The sequence below is a fragment of the Saccopteryx bilineata genome, chromosome 4 (assembly GCF_036850765.1).
Source record: "Saccopteryx bilineata isolate mSacBil1 chromosome 4, mSacBil1_pri_phased_curated, whole genome shotgun sequence".
Lineage (NCBI taxonomy): Eukaryota > Metazoa > Chordata > Mammalia > Chiroptera > Emballonuridae > Saccopteryx > Saccopteryx bilineata.
In genome coordinates this window covers 292,351,376-292,371,367 of record NC_089493.1, presented here as the reverse complement: position 1 = coordinate 292,371,367, position 19,992 = coordinate 292,351,376, and the positions used below count along the sequence as shown (strand labels likewise).

Genomic DNA, 19,992 nt, shown 5'->3' with positions numbered 1-19,992 from the left:
ATTTCCATGGCAACCAGGAGTGGCAGTTCCCTGGGCAAATGGGATACAAGTTTCCATGACGATGTGGGAAGAGCCAAACTGGAAGAGTCCCATCTTCCCCATCGTTCGGCTGGTACCCCACCCACCCCACCCCACTTCAGGTCAGGAGGGTGGAGCTGCTCAATACAGTAAAGCAAGAGCGAGCCTGATGGTGGCGCAGTCCAAACTGGGTGCACACCGATCCAGTCTCAGTCCAAGCGGTCCTGGCTCCTCACACTCCGGCTCCCCCAGGTCCGAGGTTCCCCAGGTTCAAGTAACACTTCAGTACAGATGAATGTTCAAGTATTGAGCGGGGAGGCAGGTAGGGGGCTGGGGTACCCCTCACCACTCCCCTGGGCCACGCTGAACAGCAGGTCGGCCAGCTGGCCCCCACTCCTCGCAATAGCTGCCATTGTCAGTGACTTTAAAGGAGTCAGGGTTGGGAGAAGGGACTGAAACTGGGAAGGGAGTGAGGGACAGAGTGACCCCCGGAGGGAGCACTACTGCCCCTACACCTGCTCTGGCACCCCACCCCTCACTTAGTCCTGGCTTTCCCTGGTTCCCAGGGTCCCCCACCTCTGACACCTGGGCTCCCAACTGCTCCTCTGGTTTCCCTTTTGCCCCTCCCCCCAGCTCCAAGTATCCGCTCAGTTCCCTGCACCCTTGGTGGTCTGGCTTCTGCCCCCCCACCCCAGCCCATCCTCCACTCCCCCAGCCCCGGGCTCCCGGTATCCTCTGTGCAGACACCTCTCCCCCGACTCCCCCTCCCTCAGACTGGCACCTGACCCCCTCCCACCATCCCTTTGGCTCAGCAGCCCCCAGTACCTCTAACCCACTCCCCCCAGGGGATGGACAATGAAGCAGGTATAAGGGGGAGGGGATGGGAAGGAGAGACCCCCAGAAATATCAGTGCAGGGGGCAGAGAGTGGGGAGGCTGGCTCAAGACCCTGGGCAGGAGTCCCAAGTCATGAGGTGAGTAACCTGGCCTCCTGGCAAGAGTGAAATGAAGGCCCAAGGTCCAGGCTCCTGATGAGTCCCGAGGGGAGGGAGGGGGCACCCAACTAGCTGTCCTTGAGAAGCAGCTTCTCCTCTGGGCAGCGGAAGGGGCCAGGGGGCCCAGCAGCTGCCAGCCGGGCACAAGCTTCAGGTGAGAGCTGGCGGCAGGAGCGCAGGTCTAGACGGCGGAGGCGAGGGCAGCGGCGGAACAGCGGAAGGCAGTGGTCAGTGAGGCGGTGGCAGCCTAGGGGTGGGGCAAGGGTAGCAAACACCAGGAAGGTGAGGAGGCGGCAGGCACTGGTCACGGGACCAACAGGCTAGCAGGACAGACAGACGGGGGACCATGCTTACCAGCGAGATTGAGGTGTACCAAGGTCTCTCGGAGTGGGGAGGTGGGGGCGGTGAGGAGATGGACGCTGGGATCCCCGACGTGGGCGCAGTGGCTCAGGTCCAGGGCGCTCAGCTGGGGAGCGTGACGCAGCAGAAGCCGCAGGGAGGCATCTGTCAGCTCCAGGCCCGCCAAGCGCAGCTCTGCCACCCCCTGCAGCCGTCCACGGCTCTCTGTTTGCCCTGGACAGGCATGTAAGAGGTCAGCACTCCCCTCTGCTTCCAACCCTGCACACAGGCATTCAGACCAGCTCTGTTTCCATACACATATTCCTCACCACCCCTGAATCTGCTCCCACCGTATGTGAGCTCACCTGGTGCTCTCCTACACTGTTCCCTGCTCACATTGCCTCCTCAGTGAGGCCGACCGTGATTACTCCACTTGAAACTACAGTATTCCACAAAGTCCTAACCCTTCCCTGTATTATTTCCCCCCTTCCCCACCATCTGACACATACATATTTTTCTCTCTCCTTCCACTAAGAATGTCAGTTCCATGAAGGCAAGAATTCTTGTCCGTCTTGTTCTTGCTTCATCACTAACAATTGAGACACAGGTGCTCAGTATGTAATCACTCATCCCACAAATGACATCCCTAACAGGACTGCCGTGCCAGGTTGTTCTCCCCTTTCCCTCTCCTTCCAGGATCCGTCAAGTCACCCACTGGATCCCTTTCTCTCCCCCTCGCCACTGAGTCAGCACCGCTCCTGCCCCAGGCTCTCCTCTTCCTGGAAGCCAGAGAACCATTCTCAAACATCAGTGAGGCAGCACCTCTTCTCTGCCACAAACGCTCTGAGCACACCTCCAAGAAGTCTAATCTCCCTGGTAGAATCGCAGTTCATTCCAGTTCCTGGAAGGTGTTATCCTTTCTCAACTGCTATCTATCTATCTTATCTACCTGTCTACCTTTCTTATCTATCTATTTATTTACTTAAGGAGTCGGGGAGACGGGAACTTTAAGCTGCTCTAGTATGTGCCCTGACAGGGGAAACCAACCCGCAACCTCCGCACCAGGATGATACTCCAGCCAACCAAGCTCTCTGGCCTGGGTTTTATTCACTGATTGACTTTTAGAGACAGAAAGAGGGGAGGGGGAAGGGAAGCATTCATTGGTTGCTTCCCATGTGTGCCCTGACCGGAGATTGAACCCGCAACCTTGCTGTTTCAGGACGATGCTCTTACCCGACTGAGCTAACCATCAGTTCCACCACTTCACAGCTGTGCACTGACCTGCGGGGAGGGGAACTCTCCCAAAGCAGAAGAGGGCCTCTGATGTCAATGGGGGAATCATAGAGGGCTCCTAAAAGGAGGTGGCATTTATACTGCAGCCTGAAGAGTGATTAGGTGTTAATTAAATGAAGGACGATAGAGCATTCTGGGCAAAGAGTGGGCAAAGGCCCTGGGGCTGGAGGGAACTTAGCAAGGAGGCAGAAGTGGCTAACACGCAGGGATTGCATAGGTCAGCAAGGATCAGACCATGCCAAGCCGTACTGAGTATAGTAAAATATTGGTCTTTAGCCAAAGAACACTAGGAAGGAATAGAGTTTACAGCATAGGAGTGAAATGACTAGGTTTGTCTTTCTGGAAGGTACCCCTGACTTTGGTGTGAGCAAACTGGTGCGGACCAGAGAGGATGCTACTGTGAGCATCCCATCTCTGGGCTAGATAAGGAGACCCCAAGCTTCAGTGCCCCTCCCCACACCTCCACGTGACCCCCAGGTGACCAGCCCCAGCTCCCAGCATCCCTGTCAACATGGGCCTCCTACCCCACCAGACGACTTACTCTGCCTCACACTCCCTAGAACAACCCTGTCCCTCTCAGGACTCAGCTCAAACGGCTCCTTTCAGGGGAAGTTTGTTTCATTCCTTCCCCACCCAGCTCTTACCATATCACACCAGGCTATACGACATCTGTTTCTTTTATTATTTTTTTAAGATTTATTGATTTTAGAGAGAGGAGAGGGAGAGAGAAGGGGAGGAGATGTGGGAAGCATCAACTCACTGTAGTTGATTGTCGTATGTGCCTTGACCGGGCAAACCCAGGGTTTTGAACCAGCGACCTCGGCGTTCCAGGTCGACACTTTACCCACTGCGCCACCACGGGTCAGGCATAATATTCTATTTCTCAGTCTCTCTCTTTTGCATGACTGGGGCTCCAACAGGGTGGGGAATAGGGCTGATTCAGCTTGAGAGCTCGAGCGCCTTATACAGGCCCAGCCCCAGAATATGTGTTCAACAGTAAAAGCTGACTTGGCAGGTGCCAGGCCTGACCATGGTGAGGAGGTGGCTGGTCCGACTGCGGACAGGACACCACCGCCACCACACAACCTGCCAAGTCAGCTGGCTCCCTCTTTCTGCTTTTCCCTCAGAAAAATCCTTATGCTTTTACTGCCGGGCAAGGAAGTCTAGGGACCAAGCATGCTCAGCCATGTTTTTACTGGGTCCACACATGAATTTTAAAGGAATCTGAATTAGTTTCAATCATTTAAAACCAGGATACGTCACAGACTTGTAATTCTTTTGACAGACAGACTGGCCACACGGGGGCCGGCATTCTTCCAGTCGCCACTGCTCCCCGTGGGGGAGGCTCTCCGGCAGAACCCACCAGACCCAGCGACTTCACTCATAGCCCTGGCTGCTCCCAGGGCTCAGTGCCGTCCTCCGTCCTGCACTGTGCTTCATCCTGTAATTATCTTCCCCTGGAGGGCAGGCACTCCGTCCTTCTCACCCTGGCCTCTCCGCTCCTGTCCCAGGCCCCAGCATACAGCAAGGGAGGGAAGGAAAGGACAGTGGCCAAGCAGGGCCTTCTCCTTCAAACTAGCGTTCTGTCTTTTCTTCAAACCCTTCAACATTTAGCCTGAGCCAGAAGAGACCCAGGAGGCCTCGACCCCTGCCCCGCCCGACGCATCCCACAAAGGCGCGGAGAGAGGCTGCACCTGGTTTGGTGTCTGGCGGAGGCAGGAGCAGCTCGCGGAGCTGGGAGTCTTTAACGTCTTCGATCCAGCGCAGGTCCAGAAGCCGCAGGGCTGGCAGTGGGGCTGAGCCCAGGGCGGAGACAGAGAGCCAGGAGCAGCCAGACAGCACCAGCTCCTGCAGGCCTGGGGAATTGAGGGAGCTGGTGCTAGGAGGCCTTGGCTCCAGGTCCACCCCCAGTTCACTCGGTCCTCCCTCAGCCGCCTGCTGTACCTTGCAGTCGGTTGAGAAGCCACATGAGCTGCTTCTTGGAGACACCTGTCCAGCTGAGGTCCAGGGCTCGGGGCTGGCGGCGAACCACACCACTGAGCATGGGCGGAGTGAGGGACTTCCGCCGGCTCAGGTCCATTCGAGGCCACAGACGCTTGTCATAGCACCTGCCGGCCACAAGGGGGTAGACAGAGCCCTAAGCTCTCAGGGAGCCCACAACCTCCCTACACTCCACAGTTCACCCCACTTTGCTCCTGATCCATACAGAAGGTAGGAGGTGATGCTGTAGGAAGCTATAGGACCCAGGCCAAGGGCACTGAGTTTGGGGCTCCCATCCATCACTAATTGATGTAAGACCCTGGGAACATCCATTCTTCTTGAGCTTCAGAGGCCTAGTCTGGAAAGAGAAGGTCACGAGCCTTACTTGGCCCGCCCCTCAGGGCTGCTGCAGGGTCAAATGAGGGCATGCTGGGGTCTGGACCTTACAGCTTGCTTGCTTGCTTATTTATTTACTTATTTACTGGGGGAGGAGATGAGAAGCATCAACTCATGGGTATGGCACTGCAGCTGTTCACTGACTGCTTCTCATATGTGCCTTGATGGTGGGGGGGGCAGCTCCAGCTGAGCCAGTGACCCCCACACTTAAGCTGGCGACCTTGGGGTTTCAAATCTGGGACCTCAGCGTCCCAGGTCCACACTCTGAACACTGCGCCACCACCGGTCAGGCTGTGCCTTGTAGCTAATGATGCATTCTGCCAAAGGCACGTACAAACACCCTCTGTGCTGTATTTGCGGTAACACCACAGGGACCTATCAGCACCCCCAAGCCCACCTTGACCTGCTCACTAAATTATGTAGTTGGCCAGTGGGCACTCCTCACCTCCTTTTCTAATTTCCACCCTCGATCCACACCTGCCCCATACTGATGGCCAGCTGCCGACGGCTTGACCCCCAACCCTATTTGCTCTCTCTATATGACTGTGTGTCCCACCCACTACATGGTAGACTTCACGAGGGCACATCTGGCTTTTCCCCTTTGGTTTCCTCAGTACCCAGCACTGTGCCAGGTACACAGTAAGTTTTCTGCTGCGTGTTTATTGAGTGGATAAATGGTGCCAAGCTTCCACGAAGCACCCACTACAACACACTTCATTTACAGCTTTTCATTCATTCACTCAGTCAGTATTTAAGGAGGACCTGGCAGATCCAAGGTATTGAAGCTACAAAGACAAATGAGACCTGGACAAAGTTAAAAGAGCTTTCCAGGGCCCAGCCTTTCTGAGACCCCTGCCTAGCCTCACATGAAATGCACTGGAGAAGGGCTTCTCGAACTTAGTGTTCCAGGGAACCCACCCCACCTCTCCCGAGCTTATCTATTAATACTTTCTGGTGCGCTCAAGTTCCTTGAGACTTCCTTTGAGAACTCCTAATGCAGTAGTTCTTGAAGGCATGTCAGGAATTTCCCAATGGGCTGGATGAACGGTGTCAGAAGCAGCAGGGGTGGGGAGGGGCCCAGGAAGCTGTATTTCCCCCTCCCCCCGATTTGGAAGGGCTTTTTCGAGAAGCCCTGGGCTGGAGCAGTGAGCCTCAAACCCCAGTCATCTGCTATCCACTTATCTGCAAGAACATGAATTTATCTTCAGATTGATCCCCTCTACGCACTTAAAACCAGTACTGCTTCACAGAAATAGGTTAGCCATGGAAAGAAATACAATAGAAACAGACCAGGGTTATTACGTTCCAGCCAGGTGTAGCTGTGGCCTTAGGCTACCACCTAAAAACTACTTTTGTAAAAGGGGGGGGGGTGTAAATGCACTAGAGGGGCTAACACACAACAATGGAGAGACTTCTTTTCAAAAGTCATGAGAGAACTAAGCCCGTTCTTGCGCCACTGAAACTGTCCGGCATGCTCCGGAGCCCCTAGATGAAACGTTAAGGAATGCTGGAGGCACAGACAGGAAGGCTTCACCCCAAAAACCCACCTCTCTGTCCCACTTATCACCTCCTACCATCCCATTCACCACCCCCCTCTGCCGGCATTCTAGTCTCTTCCTCTCCTGGTTCCGTCCAGTCACCCAACATTTACAAGTCTCTCCAATTCCAAAATGGGGAGGGGGAGACCCCACCCTCACCCAGCTTTCGTCCTTATGCCTTGCCCCTTTTCTCTTTCTACTCAGTAGCACCCTGCTGTAGCCAAAACCTCTCCCTGCCACTCGACCCAGTCAGAGTCCCAGCTCAGCTGCGACCACTGCCTTGAACCCTCCCCTGCATGTCCCACGGCCACAGAGAGCCCTTCCCCTTGGGGGTACACAGGCCCCCACTGTCTCTGTATCCTGGTCCACGAGAGTCAGGCCAAACGACTTGCCTGCCTGCAGACACACGAGGCTGTCAGGTACCAACACAGTTTGGCACATGTTGTGCTGGAAATGCCAACCAATCCAGATTCTTCAGGGCTCCGCTCCAGTTCCTCCTCTTCCAGGAAGTCTCTCCTGACTTCTTGGCTAGAGCTAATAGATCTCTTTGCTCTTGTATGACCAGGACGTTGGGTTAAACCTCAGTGTGGCAGCCAACAGTCATTGAGGGCCCTACTGATACTAAGTGTCAGCCTCCCCAGGGCAAGAAGCAGTCAGAAAACGGGGGAAACACAGCCAGGCCACAGAAACAGATGCAACAAAGGACATAATAAAGAGTCAATAAGGGGACTGGGCCAGGGGAGCCCCTCCAGAGAGACAATGCTTGCTGAGCCTCTGGACAGCAGCTAGTATTCCAGAGAGGGAAGGGGAGGAAGAGGGTGCACATTCCAGATGAGCAAGAAGCAGTCCCCAGTCCAGGACGCAGGGAACACAGAGAGCTCCGAGAACCTCAGGCAGCAGGAACAAAGAGCAACTCATCATTCTGTAACAATGAGGATGATGAGGATGAAGACCACACACTAATAACTGGCATTTATCAAGGGGCCTCTATGTGCCAGGTACTATTCTATGCATTAAGCATCTAACCCCACAACCGCCCTGGACGATAAATACTGTTCTCATCTCCTTTTGAGAGTAAGGGAAAATGAGGCTCAGAAGTTAAAAACTTGTGCAAGGTACCACAGCTACTAAATGGTCGCAGAGCCAAGGCTTAAACCAAGCTGGTCTGGAGAGAGCCCGAACTCGGCGGAGGTGAGGCTGCAGAGGCCTGGGGCCGGGGCAACATGTCCGAAGGGCTAGCATGCCAGGCCAGACTGCTGCGGCCACAGAGGTGAGAGACGTGAGCACCATGGCTCTCGAAATCCTACCTCTGGCACCTTAGTGCTTTGAATGACCTCAGGGAAGTAAGTCCCTTGCCCTCTCTGGGCCATCCTCAAAACCATCGAAGGGAGTAAATGCAGCACTTACTTCAGAGGCTCACTGCAGAAATGAAGGGAAATGTCTAGTGCAGGCACTGGGGCTCTATCATGTCCCCACGTCCAAAAGGACTGTGGGAGTTCACCGTGAGGGTGACAGGGCACCGTGGATGGGTTCCTTCTATACTGGGGAAAAACACTAAGGCAAAGCAGGAAGAATTCTTAAGAGGCCAAGGCAACCCATCATCCAGGGTGTTCAGGGCTTGATGTTCAAGTTCTTTACCCCATTCACTTTACTCGTAACTCCAGCCACCCCTTGACCAAGTCACCCTCTACTACGCCCACCTCCAAAATCCTCAACTCTAGTCCTAACGATCCTCTTGAGAGGCCCTCTGGGGATACAGAGGCAGCGCAGCCCAAACTGCTACATGGAAGCAGCTCGACAGCCTACTGGGCTCCAGCCAAAGCCAGTTCTTCCCTCTCAACATTCCGGGCCCCCTGACGGCACCACTGTCCTCCAATCTGTCCATCTCCAAAGCTTCACTCCCCACCCCATCTGGCTTTGACCCCGGATCCCAATCTGCCTTGCCGCCCCCTCGGACCACGTCCTCAAAGTCCCAACCCTCTTCCCAGAAACGCAACAACTCCGCACTCATGCCTGCCTTCTCTCCCCCACTCCTGGTAGGTCACCTCACCTCCCGTTCCCGAGAGAAGACAGAGCCACCCGAGAGGAGAGCCTGCCACTTCCTGCTCCCCACCTACAGTCTTTCTCCGTTTCGGCCTCTTTCTACATTCCACCCTGATTTCCGTCATTCATTCATTCATCAAGTACTGTTCTGGCACCTACTGCACAGCAGGTGCCATCTTAGAAACCAGGGAACAGCAGCAAACAAACAGATCAAGTCCCTGCCTTGAAGCTGATGTTCTTGACCCCATGTGGCCAGGCTTCTGTCCTCCCACCCCCATGGAGCACAGCCAAGGATACCAAGGCCTCCTTGTAGCAAAATCCAACAGCCACTCTAGTCCTTGATCTCCAGTGACCTTTTGTCAACACCAACACTGTTCATCGTTCCCTCCCTCCTCAATCTCTCCCTGACGACACATGTCCACCCTGGTCTCCTCCAAGTCTGAGGCTGCTGCTCCTGGACCTCACGCACACTGGTGTTCTGTCTTCTTGTCTCTTCCTTGAAGCTGATAGCTATGGACCGAAAACTCCCAACTTGGATCCTTCTCTTGGTAGACTCCTTTGCCTCCTCATCCCCAGGGAAGACAGAAGCCACCAGTCAGGAAGACCTTCAACTGTCCACTCCCCCACCTGTTTGTTCACCGCAGTGTCCCTAGTTTCTAAACTCAGATCTTTGTCTTGAGCCTCAGGCCTACACATCCAGCGGTTTTCCTGCTGGTTCCTGACTGGTGTGCAAACCTTTCAGACCAAACATGTCGCATCTGTGCCTTCACTTTCCCCTACAACTTGCTCCTCTTCCCTGGTATTCCTCCCACGCTCGAAGAACGGCACTGCTGCCCACCCAGGCTCACGGGCCAGACACTTGAGAGGCACCCTGCTGCCCCGTGGCCACTCAGTCACCAAACCCAAGCTACTCTGCTTCTCAAAAAGTTCTCAACCTGAGTCTCCAATGCCCCTGCTTCTGTCCCCAGGCCCGAAAGAGCCTCCTGACTGTGCCTACTGGGACCCACCACAGGCCCCTGCTCTGCCCTCTCCTCCTCCTCCTATCGAAAGCCGCCACTCTAGTGAGTGCTTAGAAGCCTTCAGGAACTAAGCTAAGTACTTTGCAAAAACCATCTCATTTAGTCAAGGCACTAGCACGATCCCCAGGTAACAGCTGAAACAGCTGAGGTCCTGCCAGGCAGAGCTATCCATATGCAGGGGTCACAGGTGATGAAACTCATCAGGAGCAGACGCCCAGGCCCGAGCTAAAACCGCTGTGCAGCCTGGCCTCTCTCCACTTCCAGTCACAAGTCTCTCACTGAGGCAGAAATCAAGTCCTCTACTTCTGGAGCCCACAGACTAAGCACAGGGCTGGCCGTGCTGAACAGGCTTCAGCAACATTTTCCCAACCACTGTGGAGGCGGGGCGGTAATCCCCAGCAAGCGCTGTGACCATCGGCTGCTATGCTGCAGGTGGCTGGGAGCTCTTCCGTGACACGGACCTACGTTCTGAAAATGCCAAAGTCTGCGCTTTGGGTCATACTTACACCTGAGTGAATAGTAATGCCTGCAGTGAGGGACTCGAATAGTGCCTATTTCCCAGGCACTGGCCTAAGTTTTGGAAGTGTATCAGCTTAGAGAAACACTAGGAAGCATACCGATGGTGCATTAGAGAATAGTACCTCTGAAATCTATGGGATTTAATTTTACTTTTATTGACTTGCGAAAGAGAGAGAGAGAAACAGAAACGCTGACTTATTGTTCCACTTATTTAACCATGCACGCACTGGCTGATGCTTGGATGCGCCCTGCCCGGGAATCAAACCCACAGCCTTAGTATACTGGGATGATGTAACCAACTGACCTTTCTGGCCAGGGCTAGACCTGTATAATTTTATTAACCAATGTCACCCCCCAAAATTCAATAAAACACCCAAACGCTATGGAATAAATGCTCTGGTCGTCCAGGTTTAAGGATGGAGGAGGCCCGGAGGAGTTCGGAAACCAGCCCAGCAGCACACAGCTCATCCGAAGAAGAGGAAGGCCGAGCCACAGGCACCTAGCTCCGGAGCCCGCACTCCGCCTCAGCTCTGCAGCAGAGACCAGCAGGCAGGCGCTAGCGTCCCGGAGTGAAGGACGAGGTCTGGAGCTCGAGTCCAGCCACCAACGTGCACTATGATTCCGGCCGCCCCTCGCCCCCGCACAGGGCTGCTAGCGTGAGGAGCAAATCGGCTCCCATTTGCCAAGCGGTCACCAGGATGCCTGGTCCGCAGTTAGTGCCTGAGAAAGAGCCTACATTTACTTACTTAATCAAGTATTTCCTAAGCATCTACACTGGCCCTTGTCCTGCCTGGACATGTGAAGACGAAAAAGACGCAGCACGTGCACCACCTCAGAAACCCGCAGGAAGCAACGAGGAGATGAACAAAGACATGTCCACGCGCACAGGCCCATCTGTGCGGGGAGCGGGGAGCCCAGCGCCTCAGGAAGAGGGGGTTCTGAATAAACGGGCTTCAGGAAGCAGGGGAGGTGAGGGTGAGGACCAGGCAGAGGGAGTTGGCAGTGGCTCTGAGGCGTGAAGAGGTTCCTTGGGCCCGGCCTGTGGTGGCGCAGTGGACAGAGTGTTACCCTGGAACGCTGAGATCCCCAGTTCGAATCCCTGGGTTTGCCTGGTCAAGACAAGCCGTGAACAACTCAAGTGAAGCAACTAAGAGTGGATACTTCACGTTCCCCACCCCCGTAATCTCTCCTCTCTTCGAAAAATCAATTAAAAAAAATGTTACTTGGGGTCAGGAGGCCCGAGTATGGCTCCCTTTGAGAGCAGGCATGACCTTAGCAAAGAGCTTTCTTATGTGTCAACAGACCCTCTCAGACTGTCCTCAGAGGAGGACAATGAGGAGCAATGAGGGGACTCAGACAGCAGTCAGCACTCCTCTCTGCACGGTCTAAGGACGCACCAAGGACGGTGCTCAGAGGGAAGAGCCAGGAGAAAGAGGGCCTGGGTTCAAGTCCCTGTTCTGCCGCTTCCTCTGCACACAACCTTGACCTCAGCCTCATCTGTAGCAGGAGTAACAGTACCTACCTCGCAAAGGTGGTGTTAGGGGTTAACATAGCCCAGAAATGGAAGGCAGCCTGTGCAGTGAACAGAGGTGTCACGCTGGAGTGTGTACACACTACAGAAGTGTCATCAACACGAGGACAGTGGCCAGGGATAATGGAGCAGGAACCGGTTGCAAATCACACTCAAAGCGAGCAGGGTGTCCGCAACAGAACCTAGGCCTGTGCGGGCCACTCACCAGCGGCTCCAAGTCCGGCAGACGCGCATGCAGATGCACAGCTCTCGTGGCCCCAGGTGCTGGAAGACGCGGAGCCAGGCGGCACGGGGCAGAGGGTGGTCGGACCCAGCAGCCAAAGGCAGTGTGTCAGGCTCAGGACTCCGAGGGGGGGGCCGCACCACATGCCGCTCCAGCTGGGGGGGCCGGGGTGGGGGCGCGGGGCCCAGGGGCCAGCTGAGGAGGGGCCCCCCGCCGCCAGGGCGCAGGGCCCGGCGCCCCCCGCGGTTCTCCTTCTCCCCTGAGCTGCCCCGGGCTGGCCGTCGCCCGTTCCGAGCCTCGCCAGGGGCCTCCTCCTCACTCAGCGACGTGCCCGAGGAGTCGGAATCTGAGTCCGAGTCCGAGGAGGACGAGGAGGTGTCAGGCACCCGCTCTAGCAGCTGGCACATCCGCTTGAAACGCTCTAGCTTCTCTCTCTGTGGAGATGGGGACGGCACCGCTGGGCCCTCCGCAGAGGCCAAAGGTGGCTTTGGTTTCTGCAGGGAGACAGGAAGAGACTGTTCTATGGTCCGACACATACTTGCCCACATCCCTGCCCCTGAGGAGTCACCAGGGGACAAATAGGCCGAGGGACAGTCCTGAGTTCCCATCTCAGCTCTGAGCGATGTGGGGCCATCAGCCTAGCCATGTCCCTCTGAACTACACTTTCCTTATCAGGCACATTAAGGCATGATTAACTCTGTACGGGTTCCAGTATCTGACGAATTTGCATAAACAGCAGGCTATGGAAAACAGAGATCCAGTTCTGAGTACTGGCTGGGCTATCAACTCTGTGTGACCTTGGGAAGTCCCTGCCTCATCACCTACAGTAGGACGTGGGACGAGACAATTCCAAGTGCCTAGACAATGATTTAAGAACAGCGACGATCTCTCAGCTCCAGGCAGAGCATCCTATACCTGCTGACCCATTGCATCCTCACAGTGCCTGGATGGAGTGGCGACCTGGGCCACTCTCTCTAAACAGGAGGAAAATAGGCTCAGAGAGTTTAAGTGCCAAAGTGACAAATGGCAGAAGCAGGGGCTGAATGCACTTAGGCAGACCTTTGCCTTTGGTGTGTCCACACAAAGTGACATCTGATTTCTAGCTCTGCCGTGTGAGCTTAAACAAGTCTTTCAATCTCTCTGGACCTCATTTTCCTCAAATCTAGGTGAGGTTTATAATTTACAAAGCCCATTTACTTTCAGTGGATTTAAATAGTTCTGTGGCATAGGTGGGCAAGAAAGGCAGTATCATCTCCATTTCCCAGATGAGAAAACTGAGGCTCAGAGCAGCTGACAAGCTGCCAAGACCACACAGGGAGGCAGCAGGAAGGAATCTGGACTCAGCTCTTTCCCCTTTAAGGTTTAGAAAGATGATACAGAAGGGTCATATAATAATACTCTAAGGGTTCTTGGAAAGTCAGGGACTCCTATGGCCCCCACCCACTCTCCCTCTCCACTCTTCCCAGGGTCCAGATACCCATCGTGGCCAAGTGGAGGAGGGCAGGACAAGGTGAGCAGGAGGAGACAGGTCTCGCTCTCCAGGGTGGAGGGTGGGGCAAGGAGAGATGGGAGAGGGAGGGAGGAGGTCCCCGGCACACCTCCCAGTTCTCGGGAGGGAGCCCAGGGTGGCAGGATGAGAAAGCCTGGCTTGGATTCAGAACCCTGGGGGGCAGAAGGCCTGGGCCGCCTGGGTCCGATCCTCGGAGGAGGCAGGCGTCCCCACCCACCTTCTTCAGGTGCCTCTCACGGCCTCCTTTCACCTAGCACGGAAAGAGGGAGACATGGGGAAAGGAAGAGATCCATTAGCCCGTCCTTGTCCACACAACTAAGATCCTTGCCCTCCTCTTGGACTACAACCCCCAGAAGCCCCCACCTCAGAACTGAGCATGCTCACCTTCACACTTGGCTCACTGAGCATGCGCTCATCTCTTTCTCCCCCCCCCAGGCCCTGGGAGCCCTTCCTTCCTCCTCTGTAGCAGCTTTGACTATGCTCTTCCCCTGGTTCCTAAAGTACTGAGGACTCCCAAAGCTTCCCAATCCACTGCTGGTGGCCCCTCACCTGTACTTCCCTTCCACAGAGTGTGCCCCCCCATACTCCTGAACTGGGTCTCCCAATAACCCCTGAGGGAAGCCATGGCGCACTGCCTCCCACACCCACCCACCCAACCCCCAAAGGGGAGGACAGCCACGCCCGAGGGACCGAACCTACTGAGCATGCTCCCTGGCTCACCTTTTTCCTTGGGGTGGGGGGCTCATTCCCTGCCTCCCTCTCCTTCCTCTTGGGGGGCCCAGGCACATCCTCTGGCGGGGGCCCGGCAGGCAGGGGGCCCTTGCGCCTGGGCTGGGATGGCGGAAGCGGCGGCTCCTCCGTCAGCTTCCATCCGCTCCCGAGGCTGGCGCCCTCCTCGCCATTGTCAGCCCTGCGGCGGCCTGGTCCCTCACCCGCATCCTGAGGAGACAGGCACTAGGGGTGAGGCTCTGCGCAGCCCCGCCCCTAGCCCCCGCCTGCCAGCCCCCTGCCCTACTACCTTGCTGGTCCGGCCTTCCTGGGTGCAGCGAGGGCACTCCCAGCAGTTAGGGATCTCTGCGTTGATGACACCCTCCGCCTTCCCCATCTGCGGGCAGAGGGCACGGAGTGGGCACAGGCTCGCAGTAAGCCCAGGAGCAGCGCTCCCCACCTCCCTGCTCCCTGGCAAGCCCTGTCCCAGACCCCAGGTTCCCAGGGCATCACCTTCAGGCAGCCAGGGTGGACGATCTCATTGCAGATTGTACACTCCATGAGGCTCAAACCAAATTTCTCTTCCTCTCCCTCCACTGTGTCCTCCTTCCCGGCCTCCCCACACAAGAGGCACACAGCTGTGTGTGGGAGCACGGGCTGTGGGGGAGAAAGGCGATCAGGGACCCCAAAAGCAATCACCAGGGGGAAGACCCTTCTTTCCGAGAACCTCAGCCAGCTGCCGGACGAGGTTCAGAACCCACGAGCCAAGCTGGGTCAATCCCTTTCTTATGTCTTCTTTCTTATTTATTTATTTTTTAATTTTTTTTTAAAGATTTTATTTATTCAATTTTCAGAGAGGAGAGAGAGAGAGAGAGAGAGAGAAACGGGAGGAGCAGAAAGCATCAACTCCCATATGTGCCTTGACCAGGCAAGCCCAGGGTTTCGAACAGGCGACCTCAGCGTTCCAGGTCAACGCTTTATCCACTGCGCCACCACAGGTCAGCTATGTCTTCTTTTTTAGCGACATGAATGACCTTGAGCAACTGATTGAATCTCCTTATTTCTGTTTCTCCATTTGTAAAAGGGGGCTAGGAATTTTCCTGTGCAGAACTGTCACAAGAATGAGACAAGGCAAGAGGGCATTCGATAGTTTGTTCTCACTGTTGTGAACGTTCAGCTGGATCTAGGGATTGTAGCTGACTTAGTGAGGGAGAGAGACCACAGGCAAACTGACTTCAAAACTCAGAGGCAGCTGGATGGTCAGGACCTCACAATGAACCTGGTTTGAGCAAGACCGGGGAACACTAAAGGCTGGTCCTGGGGAAAAGGAAGCAGCGCCCTGCCAGACAGCTCCGAGTGAGCGCACTGTCCCGAAGTGCAGAGGCTGCTGGTTCAGTCCCTGGTCAGAGCACACACAGGAACAGATCAACGTTCCGGTCTCTCTCTCTCTCAAATCAACAAAATAAACATACTTCGGGAGGACAGTGGTAATACTGAGCCATATTGGGAATGCTGCAGGTTGTGAGCCAGGCTCAAGGCAGAAGCAGGTGGGGAAAAGGCCCAGGAGAGTGGGCAAGAGCTGAGGAACAGGAGAAAGGGGCTGCGGGACCAAAAGACCGAGCAGCAGAGAGTGGCTGGAGAGAAAAAAGGGGATGGTGGCCCAGGGCGGGGACGCAGGACGCTGACGGCCACTCACGCTGCCGGAGCAGGGCCACTCTCTGGAGCCCGGCAAGCTCAAAGGCCTTGCAGCAGGCACTTTGTCAGGACTACTGTTTACAACTCAGCAAAAGAAACATTTTGAGGGGGCAGTATCTTGAGATTTCAAGTGATTTGCTCAAGGTCACACAAAGGGTGAGCTTGGTCTCAAATTCAAGACCTCTCTGGCAGGTGAAGAAGAGGCCAGAGGAGGCTAAGACCTATCCTGGGGGGGGGGGGGGGCTAGCTCTCGGGTTGGTCCCCTGTGCACAGAACCGCTCGGGAGGGGGATGGGGGCCAGGTTCCTATAGGCTTGTGCCTCAGAGAGTTGGGAAATGGTGGAGACAGGGTTGGATTCTTCTGGGTGTCCTACAATCACCCTCAGCTTGGAGCTGAAGGGGGGAAAATGGGCCCAACAGACTCTGTACAAACCAATGACTGACTGACTGAGTGAGCCCCCAACCATTGTCCAGCACGGCCTAGGACGCAGCCACCGGCTCCCGGACAGGTAAGGGGCCCTGCTGGGGAAGGGCACCTGCAGCCCCAGAGCCCACGGAACTCACGGCAGTGCACTGCCGGAGCAAGCACGACTGCTTCATGCGCCCGGGCCCCCCGAACTTCTTCATGTCTCGGCAGAAGTGGCAGTCCCCGCACTCAGTTCGCACACAGGCCCGGCAGCGGCGGCAGCGGGTTCGGCGTCGGCGCGCTCCGGCCCCCGGCCCCCGGCTGCTCGACGACATTGGGGGCGTCAGCAACGCCGAGGGCTGTGGGTGAACGGTGACAGTCAGGAGGGCCCGTGAGGGCCCTGATCGGGAAACCCTGCCAGCTCCCCCCATTTCCAGGCAGCAAGTGCTAGCCCTCCTGCCCGGGCAGACAACATGGAGGTCACACCTCCTGCAGGGATGGGGGCCCACTCCTCCAAGGCTCTCTCAAGCAGGTCAGCTGGCCCTCTGCAGGCCTGAGAACTGGCTTCTTGACCTCACTCCTCTGACACTTCCTCAAGGAGGACCAAAGGACATGGGCCTCCCCACTGATGTCCCAGCATCCAAGTTCCTTAGAAAGCCAGCGGCTCCTTGCCCGTGGAGTTATTTTAGGGAGTCCCAACTCTGCCTCTGTTATCCAAATGTACCACACCCCATGCTTTCCCGACCTAAAACCCCCCAGATTTACCTCCAGGACACCCCCAGATCCCTGAGCATACGCTCCAGGCCTTTTCTCCCTCCTTCTCTCACACACAATTATCGTCCAATGTCTCTTCCCCCAGATCCTAGAGAACTTCACCAGATCCACTGGGATCCTTGCCCCAGCCCCCGCCCCTAAAGATTCATTCTGCTGCCCAACTTCCAGGGCTGAGACACCCCCCAGGCAATTATGCCTCACAGTCCCTCCTCCGCGCAAGGTCTCAATTCCCCTGCTCCCCACAGAGCTCCCTCTGCTCGGAGACACCCTCCTTTTGTATCTCTCAGGTCAACCTGGGCACCCTCCCAAATTCCCCGGGTTTCTAGAAGCCAGCCTGACATCTTTACAGAACTCAGGATGGGCTCCTACATGGACCCCCTTATCCCCGGCTTCCCAAACTGCTTCCCATCCCCGATGGTCTAGAATCCCTGGGGCTCCCCTTCCCATGGAAACCGAATCCTCCAAGATCCCAGCAGGCCTAGAGGGTCTCTGCAGGGCCAGAGTCTTACCCTGGCTTCCCCCTTTCCCCCTCTATGGGGGTGGGGAAGGGGCCTGGAGGGCGGCGACTGCAGGCGGGGATGGGGTCTGCAAGGGGAAGCAGGGTCTAGGAAGGAAGGCCAGTTCCCCAGGGTTGAGAGGTAAAAGGATGAAGGGCTGGAGAGATGAGGAGATCGGAGCAAAAAGAGGGTGAGGCTGGGGGCGGGGAAGGGAGAGAGAGGCCGGGCTGAGGATGAATGGGAGTGGAAGCTGCCCAGGTCTGGGGGTGAGGAGGAGCCGCACGAACCCACCTCACACGTGTCCCGGGAGCCATCTCTCCCTTCTCGGCAGCTCCCGGCGGGTCTGCGGCCATCGGCGGCGGGGGGGCCGGGCGGCGCGGGGCGCGGAACGCTCAGAACGCCGGGGTCCACGGCCCCCCGAGGGCGCTCGGCCCCTCCCTCCGGCGGAGGCCGGGACGTCGGCGAGTGGAGATGGGGGGCGCCGGGGGCGAGGCCCTCCCACGGGCTGCGGCGCGGCCCTTCCAGGGGGAGGTCCTGCTCTGGGGGGCTCAGTCCCTCAGCCCCCCCAGGCCAACGGGGGCTCCTCGGGCGCAGGGTGCTCAGCTTCTGCCCGGGCCCCACTCAGTCCGGGGTCCGAGTCCCAGCTCCCCTCCCCCAACCCCGCCCCGCCTCTCCCCAGCGCCCCCGACCCTTTAACAGGCCCCTTCCCGGCCCCCACAACCCAGGGGTCCAGGACCAGGCCTGGGTCCCCCCACCGTTTCCGGGGTTCAAGCCCCGCCCACCGCCGGTTCCCGGGGAGGGGGGGGTCCCTGTAACCTGCCCCCCTCCCCTGGGCCCGCCCCTGGACTGCGGCCCCCTGCCCTACCACTATCTGGCGAACCGAGGGGGCTGAAGGAAGCTGCTCCGGCCCCGCCCCCCAGCCTGCGTACGCCCCCCCTCCGCCCTCTCCCCCTCCCCCCAGCGCGCGACCCTCTAGAGATAGGGATTTAAATAAAATTTGAATAAATCCCCTTCCTCAAGCAGGAGGGTGGAAGGAAAGGATGGAAAAAGGTAGGAAAAGGGGGAGGGGACAATCGGGGTGCCTCAACCCCCCTGGTCCCCCGGCCCCGCGCTGCTTCGGCCCGGGGCCCTGGCCGCCTCTCTCATCCCTCCTGAGCTCCTTCCTCCTTCCTCCTCTCTTCCCCCTCCCGGCCCTCCTCCTTCCCTCCTCCTCCTCCTCTCGACTCCCTCCTTCTCCCAGAGGAACCCCGCCCCCTACCTCCTCCTTCCCCTACCACTCCGCTGGCCAGGACGAACACGAGCAGGGAACGACGGGAGTCGTAGTCCTGCGGGCACTGGCGCTACCGTGAGAACAATGGGGCGCTGGGACTAGCGGGGACTACAAAGACGATGGTAGAGGGCGTGCCAAGCCGGGAGCCGAGGATGCCGGGAGTTGTAGTCCGGTGGCCCCGAGGCGCCCCATTGCAGAGCATACAGAAGGAGCGGGAACGGTAACTACAAACAAGATGGCCTTCTTCCCCGACCCGACCTCCTTCCCAGACACTCACACGCCCGCCTGTCCACAACCCTCCGCGTGTGTGGTACCTGACGGGAGTCGCAGTCCATCTGCTGCCTTCCTGCTGCCATTTCTACTCGTCAGGAACAATAGAAAGGTGAAAAAGGACGAGGACTACAAACAAGATGGCTGAAAAGGGGCGTACAACCTGACCAGAAGTCGAGCTGAGGAGGTGCGATGGGAACAGTAGTTTTTCTAGCCTGCTAGTGTACCTTAGGAATGACGAAACCGAGAGGTTACGGAGACTACCATAAAGATGGCAGGCGACACAACTTCTCCCTGTCTCCTCATCCTACCACCTCGGGCACCTGCCCGCCTGGAATATCGAAATCCCCCTCGCCGCTGGCGCAGAGCCTGACGGGACTTGCAGTCTTCCCCGTCTCCTATTATCTTCGGGCGAGACAATGGAAATAAAAAGGGGCAGGGACTACCAGCAAAGATGGCGGCCGAAGGACAGAGGAGACGGCGACCTGGGATTTGTAGTCCATTCTCTAAGGCTGCTCCCTGCGAAAACGGGGAAAAGGACTACAGTCAAGACGGCGATCTGCCACTCCCCCTTTGCGGCAACGCCTGCTGGGGGACGTAGTCCTTCCAGCGTCTACAGAGACAGGACGTGGACTGGGGCGATGTGCATCACCGCGGACACGCCAAACTGTGAGCAGACGGAAACCCAGGGTCGTCCTCTCCTTGGCGACCCCTCTCTCAATGACCTGCCGGGAAATGTAGTCCCACTCTCTAGTGGAGGGGGCAAGAATGTATGTATGTGACCAGTGGGCACCTGTGAGGGAGAGGGCGAAAGAAGTCTGCGCGATCCAGGAATATATAAATGTTCGCCTCCCCGTGTGCAGGGGACTTCGTATTTCAGGATCAGCTCTTGAAGAAAAGCAACAGTAATCAGTATGGTCGCGACAATGGAGGCGTGGTTCTGGCCGAAAGCACCGTCACGCCGTTGTCCC

At 56.9% G+C, this 19,992-nt stretch overlaps 1 protein-coding gene across 2 annotated transcripts; it reads right to left on the bottom strand.

Moving 5' to 3' along the window:
- Window positions 1–798: 798 nt before the first annotated feature.
- On the bottom strand, window positions 799–18,092 carry FBXL19 (F-box and leucine rich repeat protein 19). Of its 2 annotated transcripts, none has more exons than XM_066275719.1 (11): window positions 17,773–18,092; window positions 16,369–16,569; window positions 14,624–14,767; window positions 14,421–14,507; window positions 14,123–14,341; window positions 13,491–13,652; window positions 11,875–12,386; window positions 4,588–4,751; window positions 4,338–4,499; window positions 1,366–1,584; window positions 799–1,258 (listed from the first exon to the last, which is right to left on the bottom strand). In XM_066275719.1, the coding sequence occupies exons 2-11, from the start codon at window positions 16,543–16,545 to the stop codon at window positions 1,080–1,082; spliced, it is 2,025 nt and encodes a 674-aa protein (XP_066131816.1). In that variant the 5' UTR covers window positions 16,546–16,569; window positions 17,773–18,092; the 3' UTR covers window positions 799–1,079. The 2 variants fall into 2 exon arrangements, with proteins under 2 accessions (XP_066131816.1, XP_066131817.1); XM_066275720.1 differs by having other exon boundaries at window positions 13,620–13,652.
- Window positions 18,093–19,992: the final 1,900 nt, after the last annotated feature.

Bases quoted from the DNA above. Each gene is read 5' to 3' on its own strand.
- FBXL19 (XM_066275719.1), bottom strand. From the start codon at position 16,545: ATGTCGTCGAGCAGCCGGGGGCCGGGGGCCGGAGCGCGCCGACGCCGA. The intron at 14,768-16,368 runs GTGAGTTCCGTG...TCTCCCCCACAG, and splicing joins TGCTCCGGCAGTGCACTGCC to CCCGTGCTCCCACACACAGC. The intron at 12,387-13,490 runs GTGTGCCGGGGA...GTCTCCCTGCAG, and splicing joins TCCCTCCCGAGAACTGGGAG to AAACCAAAGCCACCTTTGGC.